The sequence below is a fragment of the Chlorocebus sabaeus genome, chromosome 14 (genome assembly GCF_047675955.1).
Source record: "Chlorocebus sabaeus isolate Y175 chromosome 14, mChlSab1.0.hap1, whole genome shotgun sequence".
NCBI classification, from domain to species: domain Eukaryota; kingdom Metazoa; phylum Chordata; class Mammalia; order Primates; family Cercopithecidae; genus Chlorocebus; species Chlorocebus sabaeus.
In genome coordinates this window covers 38,033,988-38,053,685 of record NC_132917.1, presented here as the reverse complement: position 1 = coordinate 38,053,685, position 19,698 = coordinate 38,033,988, and the positions used below count along the sequence as shown (strand labels likewise).

General features: G+C 38.7%; 1 protein-coding gene across 7 annotated transcripts in view; it reads left to right on the top strand.

The window, feature by feature from the left end:
* ATL2 (atlastin GTPase 2) overlaps positions 1-19,698 on the top strand; it is an 80,186-nt gene that overhangs the window by 37,199 nt on the left and 23,289 nt on the right. For all 7 annotated transcript variants that reach the window (XM_007970904.3, XM_007970907.3, XM_038006812.2 and 4 more), the window contains 2 exons: positions 19,000-19,134; positions 19,380-19,484. In XM_007970904.3, the coding sequence (XP_007969095.1) occupies positions 19,000-19,134; positions 19,380-19,484 (240 nt within the window). The remainder of the gene's footprint in view (positions 1-18,999; positions 19,135-19,379; positions 19,485-19,698) is intronic.

The window sequence follows — 19,698 nt, the reverse complement described above, 5'->3', positions numbered from 1 at the left end:
TCATGTGGTATTTGGTTTTCTGTTCCTGCATTAATTTGTTTAGGATAATGGTCTCCAGCTGCATCCATGTTGCTGCAAAGAACATGATTTCATTCTTTTTCATGGCTGCATAATTTTGGTTAAACCCTTTCAAAGTGAAATAGATTATTCCAGTGTCAGTAGGAACTGAAAAAACAGAAAAATGCTGATTAGATTGTCAAATCTGGCTGTTGTAAAAATAGTTTGAATTCTAGAAATCAGTTTACAACGGTCAAAACTTAATTTAGTAGAATTACATACATGAAACTAAACACAGTGCTTGTGATATTGATGCTAAGTAATAGTGATAACTATTATTACTGAATTATCTTAGATAAAGATTCTTAATTCTCTATAGAGTTGCTTCTACTTTTATACCATTTCCTGTTTTTTCTTTTTAAAACTTTATTATGAAGAATTTTATTAATAAACACATGTAAAAGTAGACAATAATATAATAAATGCCCAGATACTAAACAATTTTTAGCACTTATCAATTCCAATCTCATTTCATCTATAACTCACTCTACACCTGATGTATTATTTCAGAGTAAATCCCAGAAATCATTTAATTTATAAATATTTCAGTATGTGTTTCTTAAAAATAAGAACTTTTTTGAACATTACAACAATTATCATAAAAATAATTTCTTAACATTATAAAATGTCTTGTAAGTGTTCAATTTTCAAGTTGCCTTAACTGCTTTTGTATTTTGTTTTTTTTTGTTTTTTTTTGAGACAGAGTCTTTCTCTGTCTCCCAGGTTGGAGTGCAGTGGCGCGATCTCAGCTTATTGCAACCTCTGTCTCGTGGGTTCAAGCGATTCTCCTGCCTCAGCCTCCCAAGTAGCTGGGATTACAAGTGCGCACCACAACGCCCAGCTAATTTTTGTATTTTTAATAGACATAGGGGTTTCACCATGTTGGCCAAGCTGGTATCGAACTCCTGACTTATAGTGATCCTCCTGCCTCAGCCTCCCAAAGTACTGGGATTACAGGTGTGAGCCACTGTGCCTGGCCACCTCAACTGCTTTTTTTTTTTTTTTTTAAATAGTTTGAATCCAGCCAGCTGAGGTCTACATTGTGATTGGTTGTCTTTAAAGTGTTTTAATGCATTTTAGGTTTCCCTTCCTCCCTCTCTCTTTCTTGGCAGTTTATTGTTGAAGACACTGATGTTGGTTATAGGGTTTCCCACTCTGGATTTGCTGATTGCATCCCATTGTAGTTTTACATGTTCTGTGTTCTGTGAATCTTCTGTAAGTTGTTAGTTGAATCTAGAGACTTCATCAGACTCAGGTTTGACACTCTTTTGGCAAGAGTACTTCATAGATGATGATGTGTTCTTCCATTAAGAAGCACATACTAATTTATGATGTAACGATTTTTGAATCTGAATTCTAGATATTTTGATTACTAAGCATTTAACAGGCATTATCTTACTTAGTATTCAGAAATAACCCTGTGTAGTGATAACTGTATTTCAACTTGGTAGTTGAAGAAATGAGACTCAAAGTAAGTGGCAAGGCTTAACTTCCAGACTAGGCAATTTGATGCCAAAGCCGTTATTCTAAAAACTATTATGTAAAATTATGTTTGGTCATTTTCTCATATATCTACAATATGTAAAGTACAGGTTACTTTATAGGATATACCTACACTAAATTATTCTTTTGTAAATATTTTATTTACTTCAGAGTTGAACTAGACTGATGGGAGGATATGTGTGAGTGCAAATGTAAATTTCTTGCTATCCACTGGTATCTAAGCTTAGTAAATAAAGGGTCCTTGCTCTATTTGCTACACAAGAGTTTTAACTCCATCCACAGCATGTTTGCTAATGGCACTTTTAAAAAACTGTCCTTTATGTTTTTATTCTTTGCTATTTAAAGAGCTGCTCCCCAAACTGTTGCCAGAGACCAGGAGTAAAAAACTATCTTTAAGAATCAATATGCACTGCTACATATAACTGGCCACAAGCACAAGTAGCTCAGAATGAGCCCTATGAGATGTTGAACTTGATTTTACTTTCTTCTTTAAGGATAACAGTGTCTGAGATTTCATGAGACATGTGCGAAACGTGAAGAAAAGCTTTGTTTTACGTTCTTTCTCAAGAATGAAGTGTATTTGGAGAAGGAACAATATTTTAAAATGCTTCTTCCTTGGGTTATTTATTTATTTATTTATTTATTTATTTATTTAGAGACGGAGTCTTGCTCTGTCGCCCAGGCTGGAGTGCAGTGGCGCGATCTCCGCTCACTGCAAGCTCCGCCTCCCAGGTTCACGCCATTCTCCTGCTTCAGCCTCCCGGGTAGCTGGGACTGCAGGCACCTGCCACCATGCCCTGCTAGTTTTTTTGTGTTTTTAGTAGAGACGGGGTTTCACCGTGTTAGCCAGGATGGTCTCGATCTCCTGACCTCGTGATCCGTCCGCCTCGGCCTCCCAAAGTGCTGGGATTATGGATTACAGGCATGAGCCACTGTGCCCGGCCTATTACTTATTTTTTATTGGGTGTAACTTATATACATAAAGTGTATAAACTTTAATATAGCCAGTGAATTTTTATATACATATGCTATTGTAACCACTGTCTCTCAGATCAGGAGAGAGCATTTCCTGTATTCTAGGAGGCTCTCTAATTCCCCTTCCCAGTTACTGCTATCTCCAGCTCTCAAGGGCCACTTTTGTTCTGACTTGTATTAATGTAGGTTAGTTTTGCCTACTTCACATAAATGTGATTATAGAGTATGTACTCCTGTGTCTGGTTTCTTTCACTAAGCATTAAGACTGGTGTATGCACGTTGTTACGTGTGTCAGAAATATGTTGTATGTTATTTTTATTGCTGAGTGATATTTCATTGGATGAATATATCGTAATTTACCCTTTCTACTTATAGACATACGGGTTTTTAGTTTTTGTCTGTTATGAATAAAACTGCTAATGAACATTCTTGTACAAGTCTTGGTGATGTAAGCAGTAAATTCTTTTGGGTTTATACCAACAGAGTAGAATTGCTGGGTCATGGGAAAATACCCATTTAATTTTAGTAGGGATTGCCAAAGTTTTTTCCAAAGTGGTTTCACTAATTTTACACTTCCACCAGCATTGTGAGAGACTTACAGTTGCTGTATATCTTGTAAACAGTATTGTCAATCTTTTTAATGTTAGCTATTCTGATGTGTATTTTATTGATTTAAAATTATCTATATACATCTGTATACAAGTTCATTTGCTCATAAAACTGCCAGATTTAATGTAGAAGTCTAACTTATTCATTTAATTATTACTTTAACTGAATTCACTTTTGAATATTTATTATAAGTGAAACTATAGAACTTATGTAACAAAATGTTGAAAATTTGAATTTTGTATTATTTTTGCCAATGTGAGAAGCAGGCAAACCTTGACCAGAATTTTAAGAGTCAGTAAGGAAATAAAAATTGTGGGCTGCTTCTTCTTCTTCTTCTTCTTCTTCTTATTATTATTATTAACCTGAAAATAAGATAAGGGGATTGGGCTGGGCTTGGTGGCTCATGCCTGCAATCTCAGCACTTTGGGAGACTGAAGCGAGTCAACTGCTTGAGGCCAGGAGTTCAAGACCAGCCTGGCCAACATGGTGAAACACCGTCTCTACGAAAAACAAAAATTAGCTGGGGGTGGTGGTAGGCACCTGTAATCTCAGCTATTCAGGAGGCTGAGGCAGGAGAATCTCTTGAACCTCAAAGGCAGAGGTTGCAGTGAGCCGAGACCGTGCCACTGCATTCCAGCCTGGGTGACAGAGTGAGACTCTTTCTCAACAGAAAAAAAGAAAGATAAGGGGATTGGATACAGAGGTTATGTGGACTATTTTCCCCTTAGCATATTGGGGTCCCTGGTGCTAAGACTTGGATTTTGGAATCAAAACTAATTTTTAATTCTTCCATATGCAGGTTTTAAATTGGATTAGATTTCAGTTAGAAAAACTTCATCAAATGTTGCCACAGGTAGAGGAATCAGAAATAAACGAGATGGAAGGAAGTGTTTACAATATTGTTTGAAGTCTTTATTGCAGTGTTTTAGGAGAGACTTTCTTGGTTACATTCCTGAACCTGTTGCCTGAAAATACTCTGTCCTTTGCAGCTTTTAGCCCCAAATGTATGTACTGCCTCTTTTGCAGTATCGTAAATATTATAGCCCTCCTGTCATCACATATTTCCATTTTGGATTTGAGAGAACATAAATTATAGATCTTTTTTCATTCCAAAGTCTTTGTTCCAGTAGGTTACATTAACTGTTTCTAAAGTAATTTGTTTTATTTAGGCTATTTATTGAAAAATACTTCAAGCAACAACCCGTTACACATAAACACTGACTACTCAAACACCAGCTTTAGAACATTTAGGGAGTTAAGCCATCTTGTATAATGTAAGTTCCTTTTATGTTAATATTAACTGTTTCTGGAGGAGACTTTTTTTTTTTTTTTGAGTTGGAGTCTTGCTGTGTCACCCAGGTTGGAGTGCAGTGGTGCAGTCTTGGCTTACTGCAAGCTCCGCCTCCCGGGTTCACGCCATTCTCCTGCCTCAGCCTCCCAAGTAGCTGGGACTACAGGCGTCTGCCACCACGCCCGGCTAATTTTTTGTATTTTTAGTAGAGACGGGGTTTCACCGTGTTAGCCAGGATGGTCTCAATCTCCTGACCTCATAATCCGCCCACCTCTGCCTCCCAAAGTGCTGGGATTACAGGTGTGAGCCACCACGCCTGGCTGAGACTTTTTTTTAAAGGTAATTAACTCTCTACCTCCTTCCCTCACTCTGCCAGGACAGTTTTGCTTTTCAGTTTGAAAATTTTTTAAAAAATTATTATTTGTTTAAAGATATGGTCTCAGTCTGTTGCCCAGGCTGGAGTGCAGTGGCATAATCACAGCTCACTTGAGCCTCGAACTCCTGGGCTCAGGTGGTCAACCCTGAAGGACCTTACTCTTTAGCCCAGCTTGGTCTTGAACTCCTGGGCTCAAGCAGTCCTCTTATTTTGGCTTCCCCAAAGTGCTTGAATTGTAGGTGTGAGCCACTGTGCGTGGCCCAGCTTATAAATTTTAGTTCAGAATTTCTTTTTCTTTTTCTTGTGAGACTGGGTCTCACTCTATTGCCCAGGCTGTCCTTGAACTCCTGGTCTCAAGCAGTCCTCCTGCCTCAGCCTCCCAAGTAGCTGGGACTATAAGACATGCATCGTTGAGCCTGGCTTCAGAATTTCTTTCCTTTAATAGGATACATTTTCTATGGATTGGAGAATGTATACCATAATTCTTTCATCAAGAAGCAAGTTCAAGCCATAAGATTTATGTCACATTGCACTAATACATGGACGGTTAACAGAAACTTCAGTGGGCCATTCGTTCTCCCCTAGACTCTGGTAGTGTTATACAAGTGGGTTTCATGTGACTAGGAGTCTTTGTTGAACTTGTACACTAAGGGTATTTGATTTTTTTGTTTTTCCTTTTAACAGTGTTATTGAGATATAATTCACTTACCGTATAAGTCATTCACTTAAAGTGTGCAGTTTAGTAGTTTTTAGTATGTTCATAGAGTTGTGCAACTATTACCACAATTTTAAAATGTTTCCATTGGCGGAGCATGCTGGCTCATGTTTGTAATCCCAGCACTCTGGGAGGCTGAGGTGGGAGGATTGCTTGAGCCCAGAGTTTGAGACCAGTCTGAGCAACATAGGGAGACTCCATCTCTACAAAAAATTAAAAAATTAGCCGAGCGTGGTGATGTATATCTGTAGTTCCAGCCACTCAGGAGGCTAAGGCAGGAGGATGGCTTGAGCCCAGGAGGTTGAGGTTATGTGAGCCCTGATTGTGCTACTGTACTCCAGCCTGGGAGAGAGAGCAAGATGCAGCCTCAAAAAGAAACAAAGTTTCCATTATCTCAAAATGAATCCCGGTAACAGCCCTTTAGCTGTTACCCCCAGATCCTTTCTCCAAACCCTCAACCTGAAGGAAACAGTAATCTATTTTGTATCTCTATGGATTTGTCTATCCTGGACATTCATGTAAGTGGAGTCTTAAAAAATGTGGTCTTTTGTGACTGGCTTCACTTAGCATAATATTTTCAGGGTTCATCCATATTATATTATGTATCAGTACTTCTTTTTATGGCTGAATAATATTCTCTCGTATGGATATACCACATTTTATTTATCCATTCGTCAGTTAATGGTCATTTGGTTTGTTTGCAACTTTATGACTATTAGGAGTAATGCTATAAATCATATTAATGTATAATATGTTAATTATGTAAAATATATGTGTATATGTTATAATAATATGAAAGATGGTTCTTCCTTCATTTTTTGGTAATTTGTCCCAGCACCATTTTTGGAAAGACCGTTTAACACTTTATTGAATGCTCTTGGTACCTTGTTGAAAACCAGTTGATTATAGACATGAATTTATTTCTTGACTCTCAGTTCTATTCCATGATCTATATATGTGTTCTTTTTTATGGAGTCTTGCTCTGTTGCCCAGGCTGAAGTGCAGTGGTGCGATCTTGGCTCACTGCAACAACCTTCGTCTCCTGGGTTCAAACGGTTTTCCTGCCTCAGCCTTCCAAGTAGCTGGGACTACAGGCATGCGCCGCCACGTCCAGCTAATTTTTTTTTGAGACAGAGTCTCACTCTGTTGCCAGGTTGGAGTGCAGTGGCTCCAGCTCAGCTCACTGCAACCTCCGCCTCCTGGGTTCAAGTGATTCTCCTGCCTCAGCCTTCTGAGTAGCTGGGACTGCAGGCACGCACTACCATGCCCAACTACTTTTTGTATTTTTAGTAGAGATGGAGTTTCACCATGTTGGCCAGGATGGTCTTGATCTCTTGAGCTCGTGATACGCCTGCCTTGGCCTCCCAAAGTGCTGGGATTACAGGTGTGAGCTACCGCACCTGGCCAGTTTTTTTTGTATGTTAGTAGAGACGTGGTTTCACCATGTTGCCCAGGCTTGTCTTGAACTCCTGCGCTCAGGCAGTCTGCCTGCCTTGGCCTCCCAAAGCGCTAGGATTACAGGCGTGAGCCACCACGCCAGGCCATGTCTTGTTCTTATACCGGTACCACACTATCTTCATTACTGTTGCTTTGTAGTAAATTTTGAAATGAGGAAGTGAGTCCCATTTTGTTCTTTTTCAAGATTGTTTGGCTATTTGGGGTTCTTTGCAATCCCATATGAATTTTAGAGTTAGCTTCTCAGTTTCTACAGGAAGTTAGCTGGGATTCTATTGGCGATTGGTTGAATCTGAAAGATCAATTTGGGAAATATTACTGTGTTAACAATATTAAGTCTAACAGTCCATAAATATGGGATGTTATCTTTTAATTTCAAAATTTTTAAAATAGTTTTTGAGTATAAGTTTTGCACTTCAATTTATTCCTTTTGTGGATGTTACTATGAATGGAATTGCTTTCTTAATTTCATTTTTGAATTGTTCATGCAAGTTTATAGTTCATATACTTGACTTGCATATTGATCTTGTATCCTTGAAACAAATTCTGAATTTGTTTATTAGTTTCAATAACTTTTTTAGCGAATTCCTTAGAGTTTTCTATATACAAGATCATGTCATCTGCAAATGGTGATTGTTTTACTTCTTTCTTTCTAATCTGGGAAACTTTTATTTCTGTGTCTTGGCTAATGGTCCCAGCTAGAACCTCCGGTAGTATTGAGTACAAGTGATAAATAGTGAATATCCTTGTCTGTTTTCTAACCTAGTTTCTGGAAAGGATCTAGTTTCTTACTACTATGTTAGCTGTAGGATTTTTTGTAGATTTTTTTTTTTAATTGAAGTTTCTCTTTATTCCTAGTGTGCTGGGAGTTTTTTTTTTTTTTTTAAGTCCTGAATGAGTGTTAGATTTTGTCAAATAGTTTTCCTATGTTTATTGATATTATGTGTTTTTCTTTTCTTTCCTTTTTTGAGACAGTCTTGTTCTGTCGCCTAGGCTAGGGTGCAGTGACACGATCTCGGCTCACTGCAGCCTCTGCCTCTCGGGTTTAAGCAATTCTCCTGCCTCAGCCTCCACAGTAGCTGGGATTACAGGTGCGCGCCCCCATGCCTGGCTAATTTTTGTATTTTTGGTAGAGATGGGGTGTCGCCATGTTGGCCAGCCTGGTCTTGAACTCCTGACCTCAGATATTCTGGCCGCCTTGGCCTCCCAAAGTGTTGAGATTACAGGCGTGAGCCACCATTCCCAGCTGATTTTTTTTTTTTAGACTATTGTTATGATGGATTACATTTATTGACTTTGAGTTGTTGAGCCAGCCTTGTATTCCTGGAATAAATCCCACTTGATCATGGTGTGTAATTCTTTTTATACATTGTAGATTTGATTTGCTAATATTTTGTCAGGGATTTTCACATCTATGTTCATGGTATGTACTGGTCTGCAGTTTTCCTTTATTTGTAGTATCTTTGTCTGGTTTTGGTATTAGGGTAATACTTTGAATTAATTAGGAAGTATTCCCTCTGCTTATTTTCTGAAAGAATTTGTAGAGAACTGGTACCATTTCTTCCTTAAATGCTTGGTAGAGTTTTCCAGTGAAGTCACTTGGGCTTTGTAAATCCTTCTTTTGGAAGGTTATTTATTGGTCTTCTTATTTTATTTTATTTTATTTGAGATGGAGTCTTGCCTATCACCCAGGCTGGAGTGCAGGGGTGTGATCTCAGCTCACTGTAGCTTCTGCCTCTTGAGTTCCAGCGATTCTCTTGCTTCAGCCTCCTGAGTAGCTGGGATTACAGGCTACCACCACCATGCCTGGCTAATTTTTGTAGTTTTAGTTGAGATGGGGGTTTCACCATGTTGACCAGGCTGGTCTTGAACTCCTGACCTCAGGTGATCTGCCCCCTCAGCCTCCCAAAGTGCTGGGATTACAGGTGTGAGCCACTGCACCTGGCCTTTTTTTTTTTTTTTTTTTTGTTTTAATAGATGATCTAGTTCTCCTTGTGTGAGTTTGGTAGTTTGTTTCTTTCCAAGAATTGCTCCATTTCAACTAAGTTACTAAATCTGTGGGCATAGAGTTCTTAGTATTCTTTTTTTTTTTAATGTTCATGGAATTAGTGATGATGATTCTTCTTTGATTTCTGATATTAGTTTGTCTTCTCTTTTCCCCCCCCCCTTCAATCAATTATATTGATCTTTTTGAAGGACCAGTTTTTTGTTTCATTGATTTGTTTTTTCTGTTGTGATTTTCTGTTTTCTTGTTTCAGTTTCATTGGTTCTTGCTCTGATTTTATTCATCTTACTTTAGGTTTATATTGGTCTTCTTTTCCAGTTACGTGAGGTGGCAGCTTAGAGTATTGGTTTTAGAACTTTTTTTCTTTCCTCCTCTATGCCTCTAATGCTATAAATTCTCCTCTAATCATTGTTTTTTCTTTCCTACTGTATGCATCTAATGCTACTAATCTCCTCTAATCACGGAAATTTTAATAGGTTTTATTTTCATTTTCATTTAGTTCAATGTATTTTAAAATTTCTATTGAGATTTCCTTGATTCCTGTGTTATTTTGAGGTGAGTTGTTTTAAACTCCAACTATTTGGGGAGTTTTCCAGCTGTGTTTCTGCTATTGATTTCTATTAATAGTTCAATTCTATTGTGGTATGAGAGCATACTTTGTATTATCTATCCCTTTAAATTTTTAAAGGTGTATTTTAAGGCTCAGGATATCGTCTACCTTGGTGAATGTTCTTTGTGAGTTTGAGAAGAGTATGTATTGTGCTGTTGTTGAATGAAGTGTTCTGTAATGTCAGTTAGATCTATTTGATTGCTGATTCTGTTCAGCTCAACTGTGTTACTGTTTTTCTACTTGCTGGGTATGTCAGCTACCTATAAAGAGGTGTGAGGTCTCCCAGTTTAATAGTGGATTTGTCTATTACTCTTTGGAGTTCAATTTTTGCTTCCCGTATTTTGGTGTAATGCAACTCTAACCTTTGTTCAGAAGTCGTTTTTCTCTTAGTTTGAAAACTGCTTTGTCTGTAATTAATAGAGCTATTCTAGCTTTCTTTTGATTAGTGTTGGCATGGTATGTCTTTCCCATACCTTTACTTTTAACCCGTGTCTTTGTAAAGTGGGGTTTTTCAAATAGATAGCATGTAGTTGGCTCTATTTTTTGAAAACCCACTGTGACAATTTCTTTTTTTGGGACAGACTCTTACTCTGTCACCCAGGCTGGAGTGCAGTGGTGCAATCTCGGCTCACTGCAACCTCCACCTCCCTGGTTCAAATGATTTTGCCTTAGCCTCCTGAATAGCTGGGATTACAGGCACCTGCCACTATGCCCGGCTAAGTTTTGTATATTTAGTAGAGACAAGGTTTCCCCGTGTTGACTAGACTGATCTCGAACTCCTGACCTCAGGTGATCCACCTGCCTTGGCCTTCCAAAGTGCTAGGATTAGAGACATGAGCCACTGTGCCCAGCTGACAATTTCTTTTACTTGGTATATTTAAGTCATTCACATGTAAAGTGATTGTTGATATAATTGGATTCATAGCTGCCATGCGTATAATTGTTTCTGGTGTTTTTTTTGTGTGTGTGTACTTTTTTTTTTCTTTTTTATCTTCCCCTTTTTTTCTGCTTTCTCTAATTTTAGTTGAACATTTAACTTGATTGCATTTTCTGTACTCTCTGAATGTATCTGTTAAATGTGTTTTTTTGGTGGCTGCCTGGAGTTTGCAATATACATTTACAACTAAGCTAAGTGCACTTTCACATATTATACTGCTTCGTGGATAGTGCAGTTACCTTAGCATAGTCCCAGTTCCTCCCTCCTGTCTTTTATACATTGCTGTCATTTGTTTCCCTGATCTATATACTATAACCATCTAAAAGATTTTATTTTACCTTTTTATCCTTCTCTGACATTCTTTCTCTCTTTATGTAGATTTGAGTTTCTCACCTATATCATTTTCCTTTTTGCTGATGTATTGGCAACAACCTTCCTCAGTTTTTGGCTAAGAAAGTCTTTACTTTTGTAGGATAACTTTACTGGATACAGAATTTTAGTTTGGAGGAATTTTTTTTTTCCCCCAGCTCTATAAACATTTTACCCTATTTCCTTCTTACTTGCATGATTTTTGTTTTGTTTTGTTTTTTGAGATGAACCTCACTCTGTCACCCAGTCTGGAGTGCAGTGACGTGATCTTGGCTCACTACAAGCTCTGCCTTCCGGGCGCAAGTGATTCTCCTGCCTCAGCCTCCCAAGTAGCTGGGACTACATGTGCGGGCCACCACGCCCGGCTAATTTTTGTATTTTTAGTAGAGATGGGGGTTTTGTCATATTGACCAGGGTGGTCTCGAACTCCAGACCTCAAGTGATCTGCCTGCCTCGGCCTCCCAAAGTGCTGGAATTATAGGCATGAGCCACCGCACCCAGCTGCTTGCTTGATTTGTAATGGGAAGTTCAGTGTAATTCTTATGTTTGTTCCTGTATAGGTAAAGTGTTTTGTTTCTGACTTCTTTCAAGATTTTTCTCTTTGTGTTACTTTGCAGCTAGGCCCGTGACATACCTAGTAGAGATTTTTTGGTATTTATCCTGCTTGGTATTGGCGACATAAATAACTTTCTGTCTAACTAAGTCTGTTCACGTTGTTGTGCAGCCATTGCCACCATCCATCTCCAGAACTTCATTCCCCAACTGAAGCTCTGTGCCCGTTAAACACTCACTCACTCCCCATTTCGCTCCCCCATCCTCTGGCATCCACCATTCTACTTTCTGTCCCTGTGAATTTGACTAAGCACCTCGTATGAGTGGAATCATAGAATATTTGTCTTTTTGTGTGTGGCCTATTTCGTTTAGCATAGTGTCTTCAAGGTCAAAGACACCTTTTAAACACCTGTCTTCTTCCTGGATCAGTTTCCTATTTTATAATTCTGAAATATATCCAAGTCTGGTTCTGATGTTTGCCTTGTCTTTTCAGTCTATTTTTTCTTGCCTTTTGACATGGCTTGTAATTTTTTGCTGAAAGCCAGACATGAAGTATCAGGTAATAAAGACTGAAGATTTAGCCTTTTATTATGAGATTATATGTTAATCTAGTTAGGAGATGGGCTGTGTTTAATGTGTTTTGTAGCTGCAGATCCTAGCAGTTTCTCCCTGCTCTCACATTGTCTTGGGGATTTCCCAAGAAATTTTATTGAATTTACTGAACTCTGTGTCTTGCAACTTTTTTTATTTATAATCCACTGTCATTATATTGGAGCATTGTTGATGAGGTGGTAAAGTGTAGGAGAGCAGAAGCATCATATGTCACCTTATGGTTAAATCTTAGTTTTATTTTTATTCTTTTTGAGACAGAGTCTCCTTATGTTGCCCAGGCTGGTCTCGAACTCCTGAGCTTAGTCTCCTGAATAGCTGAGACTACAGACACACCACTGCACCTGGCTCCTTAGTTTTTTAGTGGGCCCGAGTCCTGGTCTATGACCCTTTTTTAAAAAAAAAACTAGACAGGAATCCTAGATGTGGCTGGAGTTGGCTGATGGCTCCTCCCTAGCGTCAGATAAAGCTCCGGTAAGGTAGTTTTCTCAGGAGGGCAGGCTTTTGTTGTGGGGACTGCTCTGTGTGTGTGTGTGTAGATTAGACAGACAGACAGACAGACAGACAGATAGTGGTTACTTTCCCAGGGTTACTTCCCCTCCCTTGTCAGTCATGAGGGAAACTTTCTTCCGTTATTACTTTGAGAACTTTATGGAGTTCTTTGAGATAATATTCAGGAAAGTGTGGGGTTTGCTAAGACTCTAGGGTTTTTAATGCTTAAACTAGTTCACTCTCAGCTTCTGACAATTCATTCAAATTGTCGTTTAAGTGTTCCTACCAGTTGCTGCAGCAGTTGCTGGTAAGCTGACCTCAGCTCATGATTCTTTGTGTTAGTTTGTCTGTCATGATTTTGTAGGGGTGGTTTGACTTGTGATCTCAATTCTTTGGTCTGAGAAAGGAGAGTTATTGATTTTTCAGTTCGCTAAGGTTTTTTCTTGTTGTAAAGATGGGTCTGATGACTTCTAAATTTTTACAAGAGAAAGTTGAAACTGGAAGTCCAACGGAAGACTCTAAAGTCAAATCTCAGTTTAATTACCAGAGGTGTCTGCTCCTTCCGTTTTGTTAGCCCTCAAGGGCCCCTTTTTTGTTTTAATTGTGGTAAGATAGGCATAATGTAAAATTTACCTCTTTAACCATTTGTAAGTGTACAACTTCACTGGCACTAAGTCTGTTCACATTGTTGTGCAGCCATTGCCACCATCCATCTCCAGAACTTCTTCATTCCCCAACTGAAGCTCTGTGCCCGTTAAACACTCACTCACTCCCCATTTCGCTCCCCCATCCTCTGGCATCCACCATTCTACTTTCTGTCCCTGTGAATTTGACTAAGCACCTCATATGAGTGGAATCATAGAATATTTGTCCTTTTGTGTGTGGCCTATTTCATTTAGCATCGTGTCTTCAAGGTCAAAGACACCTTTTAAACAGAACCTTCTATCAAAATATATTAAATTCCTCTTCAGCATGTACCTGAGTTGTTAGAGTTGTCCTTTTCCGGGGCTCATGACTTGTTTCAGTCATAATTTCATTGATTTGTCCAACCCCAGATGGGAAGAGTTGGGTATGGGATGAGGATGGGATTGGATAAGATGTTAGACAGTTTTTAACTATTTTAAAGTCAAGTGTTTTATAATTTGTTCCAGGACTTGCAGAGTGTTCTCACATATTCAAATGAAAATAGTAAATACAGTTGGTGGTTAGAATGTGTACAGTATTTATTCTGTCCATCAGTTTGGAGGCTGAGTGTTCATAACCTGTCTCCTGAATAGGTACTAGTTTTATACAGATGAAGATTTTCATTTGTGGTGTTGTGTGGAATGCCATGCAACTAGGGAGGGTCTCGCTTATTATTGTAGTGCTACTTGGATCTTAATTTCATTGTTTTTATTCCTTTTGCTCCTAGTTGTGATGATTTATGGCTTCTGTATGAACCTTTATTTTTTCCAGCCTATCCATTGTGAAAGGGAGTCAGCTTGCCAGCAGTTAGACATGTAGGCCTGGCAGGAGAACCAACACTTTGATCACTAGAGCCCAGGAGGTTGAGGACAGCGAGCTATGATCGTGCCGCTGCTCTCCGGCTTGGGCGATAGAGCAAGACCCTGTCTGTCTGTCTGTCTCTTTTTCTTTCTAACTAACTAAATAAATGTTTACATAGTTGTTTCACTTTGTTGCTAGGGACTGTACCTTTCCTTTGACAAAATATGAATTTGTTTCTTACTGTTTAGAATAGGTAAGTTTTCTTTATTGCTGATAATTATATTATGTAGGACATCTTTTTGGCAAGGGCTGTATTTATTCACTATTTGATTATACTTAAACTTTAGGCTGGGCATGGTGGCTCTTGCTTGTAATCCCAGCACTTTGAGAAGGCTGAGGTGGGAGGATTGCTTGATCTCAAGAGTTCAAGACCAGCCTGGGCAACATAGCAAGTGAGACCCCATCTCAAAAAAAAAAAAAACTTCTGGTGATTTTAGATTGCCTTTGGCAGTTGAGATTTATTCTGTAAGTACTCGTTTGTTTGTTTGTTTGTTTTTCGTATTTCTGAGTTTTGAGGCTTTTGTCTCCATAGTAGTAAATAGTATCAGATTAGTGTTTTCAAGTTTTTAGGTTTGCTTTTAGTAAATTATCACAGCAAATAGGGTCTGTTATCAGCAAAGCTGCCTCTAGCTCCCACTAAAATTCTCTTTGAGGGCAGGAATGTTTATTCTTGTTCACTGCTGTATCCCTAGAAAAATGGCTGGCACGTGGTAGATGTTCCATAAATATTTAATGAATGAATGACTGTATTTTATGAAAGCTGTCAGTGTTCACTATGTTAGAGAAATTATAGACTTTTACAAGTTTTGAAGAGTCTGATTAGTTCTCTGATTTGTTTTTTCATCTTTGTTGTTGTTGTTGTTAAATAGAGACGAGGTCTCACTCTGTCATCCAGGCTGGAGTGTGGTGGTGTCTTCATAGCTCACTGCAGCTTTGAACTTTTGGGCTCAAGTGATCCTCCTGCCTTGGCCTCCCAAAGTGCTGGGATTACAAGTGTAGCCACCACACTTAGCTTCTTTCATCCTTTTGCTGACTAATAAGTTTAGTATTTTTTTTTAAACATTTCTATTCCAAGGTAACTTAGGAAGAGATGATACATAGTAGATTTTTATGAGACACCAATTCTTTTTAAAGTTTCTTTGGAAGAGGCGGCTAGCAAACATATAAGCCTATTATTTCAGTCATCTATACTTTTAAAAATTTATTTTTACTGTCTATGTAATTGTTTTGTTTCTAGGAATAATAACAAAGATCATATTTCTTCTGGATTTATTACCCATGCTCAAAAGGGAGTACATCGAAACTTATAAGTAAACTTTTTTGTTTATTTAAGAAATACTTAGAATACCTACTGTGAGCCAGGCACACTATTCTCTGTGCTGGGAATACTTGTGCTGAGAATGAAACAAACACAACTTTAGTGAAACTTACCTTCTTGTAGAGGAGATAGAAATAACTAAAATGTAGAGTAAAACCAGAGTTCTCTTAGAGGAGTTATTTGTGTAGGCTGTAACTTTTACAAATCATAAATTCATTAAGTACCAGATTTTTTTTTGACATTGTGGGGGAATGAGATTCTCCATGTGAGAACTTACAACAGTGCAAGGCCCTTTGATAGGAGCAGTTTGGTGAACAAAGATGATTCTTTACAGCCTTTGCTCTCAAGAGACTCACATAAGAACTGCAAAACTATATAAAGGTAACCATGCAGTATCAATAATATGCTTTAACAGTATAGAAAAGTTGAAGTTTCTTGACTGCTGGCTAAGTCTAGGCAGACAATAGCTGGAACAGAGGTATACCTAAGCTAAACAACATATGCGTTTGGGGAATGGTAACTTTTTTTGGTATGGTAGAATCAGGAAGATGTGTGTTGAGATCTGTGGGGAATATCAGGAGCACAGACAAGAAGAGTAAATTAGAGATGGATTGTTATCAGCCTGGGCAACATGGCGAAATCCCGTCTCTACAAAAAATACAAAAATCAGCCAGGTGTGGTGGTGTGCACCTGCAGTCCCAGCTACTTGGGAGGCTGAGGTGGGAGGATCACTTGAGCCCAGGAGGATGAGGCTTCAGTGAGTGCTGATTGGGCCACTGCACTCTAGCCTGGGTGACAGAGTGAGACCCTGTCTCAAAAAAAGAAAAAGGAAAAAGGATTCTTAATGCAGCAGGTCTCCAGATGGTCTTATTGGTAGTGGGGAGCCACAGATAACTTTTCAGCAGTACAGTGGCACGATTACATTTCTTGTGAACATTCAGTGACTATGGAAAAATGGGTTAGAGAATAGAGCAGGAGTTGCATAGGGACCAATATGAAGTATCCAGATATGCAGTCAAGGGGCAGGATCACCAGTTTTGCTTGTCTGGGGAGTGTCAAAATAATCTTCTGAGTCCTGTGAAGGATGCCTCCTGAAACACAAGTCCATCATATGTACTGTGAATGGAATTGTCTCAGGTGGCAGCCTTCTGACCAGCATAGATGAGGTCTTTAAGTGGAAGGTATTGAAAACTGAAGAAAAAGAAATGAATCCAAGAGAAGTTTGTAATTGATAGGATTGGTGGTCTACTGGGGATGGGAGTTTTGTGGAATAATAATAATTAATAATTAAAGATGGTTTGAAGTTTAAGGCTATGTTAGGTGATGGTCTGGATGATACTTTTTGTTTTGTTTTGTTTTGTTTTGTTTGAGACAGAGTCTCTCTCTGTTGCCCAGGCTAGAGCTCAGCGGTGCAATCTCAGCTCACTGCAATCTCCACTTCCCACAACCCATGTGAAACCTGGGTTTGAGCGATTCTCCTCCCTCAGCTTCCTAAGTAGATGGGATTACAGGCATGTGCTTTCACGCCTGGCTAAATTTTTTTTTTTTTTTTTTTTTTTTTTTTAATGTCTTTTTAGTAGAGATGGGGTTTCACCATGTTGGCCAGGCTGGTCTTGAACTCCTAGCATCAAGTGATCCACCCACCTCAGCCTTTCAAAGTGCTGGGATTACAGGCGTGAGCCACCATGCCTGGCTGACACTATTTTGTTTTTGTTTTTGCCACTGTGTGTCTGCTTTTAATAAATTACTTCTTCCCTCATTGGTCCTGTCTTAAACATCTCTCCACACCTAATTCAGGCTTTGTAATTTGTTTTAGACTAGATATCCAGGCTTATTAGAAGTATTTCTGAAACAAAGGAATTTTTCCTGTGGGGTACATTGAGTAAAGGCTATGTGGGCTTTAAGTATACTGAAGTATAGGGATCTTGACGTCTGTCAAAGGTACTCGTTTATTATGTCCCAGATTTAATTTTCTAGAAAAATTACCTTATATGTTAACTTTCATATTATTTCATAATAACAATTTAGCCCTGTGGTTCTAGTTAAAAACTTTTATTGTGGAAAATTTTAAACATACCCTAAAATAAAGAGAATTGTATATAATGAACTCCAGCGTACCTGTCAACATTTTGCTGGTCTTGTTTTATCTGTTCTCTTTTTTCGTCACCTCCCGGAATATTTTAAAGCAAATGCCAGACATATCCTTTCACTACAGATACTTGAGTATCTAATAGATAAAGACTCTATTATTTTTTTTTCTTAACCACAATATCATTAGCACACCAAACAATCTTCTTTACCCTAATTTAACACCATCTAATGAGATAACCAGTTTGGGTTCATATTTTCCTGTTGGTTTCAAAAAAGGCATTTTAAATAGTTGGTTTGTTTAAATCAGGTTCCAAACAAGTCTTGGGGTTACTTTTTAAATTGATTTTTTTTGTTTTTGAGACAGTTTCACTCTTTTTCCCAGGGTGGAGTGCAGTGGTGCGATCTCTGCTCACTGCAACCTCTGCCCCTGGGTTCAAGTGATTTTCTTGCCTCAGCCTCCTGAGTAGCTGGGATTATAGGCATGTGCCACAACACCCGGCTAATTTTTGTATTTCTAGTAGAGATGAGGTTTCACCATGTTGGCCAGGCTGGTCTCAAACTCCTGACCTCAAAAGTGATTTGCCCACTTCAACCACTTCAGGTGATCTACCTGCCTCGGCCTCCCAAAGTGCTAGGGTTACAGGTATGAGCCAGCCTAAAATTGATTAATGTTTAAAGAGGAAATGAAGGCAGTGTGAAAACTTCTTAGTATAAGCTGTTTCTAAAGAGAGCAATGCTATTTTGACAGTCTTTCTACCTGAAACTTAGTTTTGCTTATCTGTGTAAGAACATGTTAAAATAATTGGTGCTGAGTTTTTTTTTTTTTTTTTTTTTTTAATGATTTTTAACATTTTAGGAAATCTTTCTCTCTCTCTCTCTCTCTCTCTTTTTTTTTTTTTTTTTTTTTTTTTGAAGCAGGATGTTACTCTGTCACCCAGGCTGGAGTATAGTGGTGCAATCTCAGCTCACTGTAGCCTTAACCTCCCAGGTTCAGGTGATCCTTCGTACCTCAGCCTCCTGAGTAGCTGGGACTACAGGAGTGTGCCACCATGCCTGGCTAAGTTTTGTACTTTTTGTAAAGATGGGGTTTCGCCACATTGGCCAGGCTGGTCTCAAACTCCTGGCCTCAAGTGATTTGCCCACTTCAGCCTCCCAAAGTGCTGGGATTATGGACATGAGCTGTCATGCCCAGCCAGGAAATCTTTCTAAAAAGGAGGGAAGTAAGTATGACCCCACTTATTTAGAAGCCTAGAGAGTAGTAGTGTGAGCTGATTTGAGAAGATTCAAGTTTGGAGGAGACTACATCTCTACAAGAAAAAGAACCCCACATGGGATTTAAGGACTGCTTTGTAACTACTTGTTTGTTGCACAGTGTTTTCTATCTCTCTGGATTTAGCTTCCCCATCTGTAAAATAAAGAGTGGGTGATTTTGGGGGTTTCTTTTATTTCTTAATTGTGTTTTATTTTACATTTATCCTTAATTTTGACAGGATTCTCAAAGTTGGATTGGTGGAAACAATGAACCATTGACAGGCTTTACATGGCGAGGTGGCTGTGAAAGAGAAACAACAGGCATACAAGTTTGGAATGAAGTATTTGTGATTGACAGACCTAATGGAACGAAAGTAAAAATCTGTTTATACTTTTCTACCCTGTGTTCTTTCTTGGGCTATTTTCCGGTATCAAAAATCAAAACAACACAGAACTAGTAATGTTTGATAACTTTAACATATGGATTATTATGTCAAATGTATGAGATATAAGTACTTTTCTTAATTTAATGACTGATTTTCAAATTTATCATTTGATTTTTTTTATAGTCATTTTTGGCCACTGTTTTACTAAGTATTTTAAATTCTCAAATTCCTAGGTTGCCGTGCTGCTTATGGATACCCAGGGTGCCTTTGATAGCCAGTCAACTATCAAAGACTGTGCAACGGTGTTTGCTCTGAGCACTATGACTAGCTCTGTCCAGGTGAGACACAAGAGTAAGTGGTGCAATCAGTTCACATAATCATTTGACCCCTCTTTTTTTTTTTTTTTTTTTCTTTTTTGAGACAGAGTTTCACTCTTGTTGCCCAGGCTGGAGTACAGTGGCGTGATCTCGGCTCACTGCAACCCCTGCCTCCCGAGTTCATTCTCCTAACCCAAGTAGCTGGGACTACAGGCTCCCGCCACCATGCCCAGCT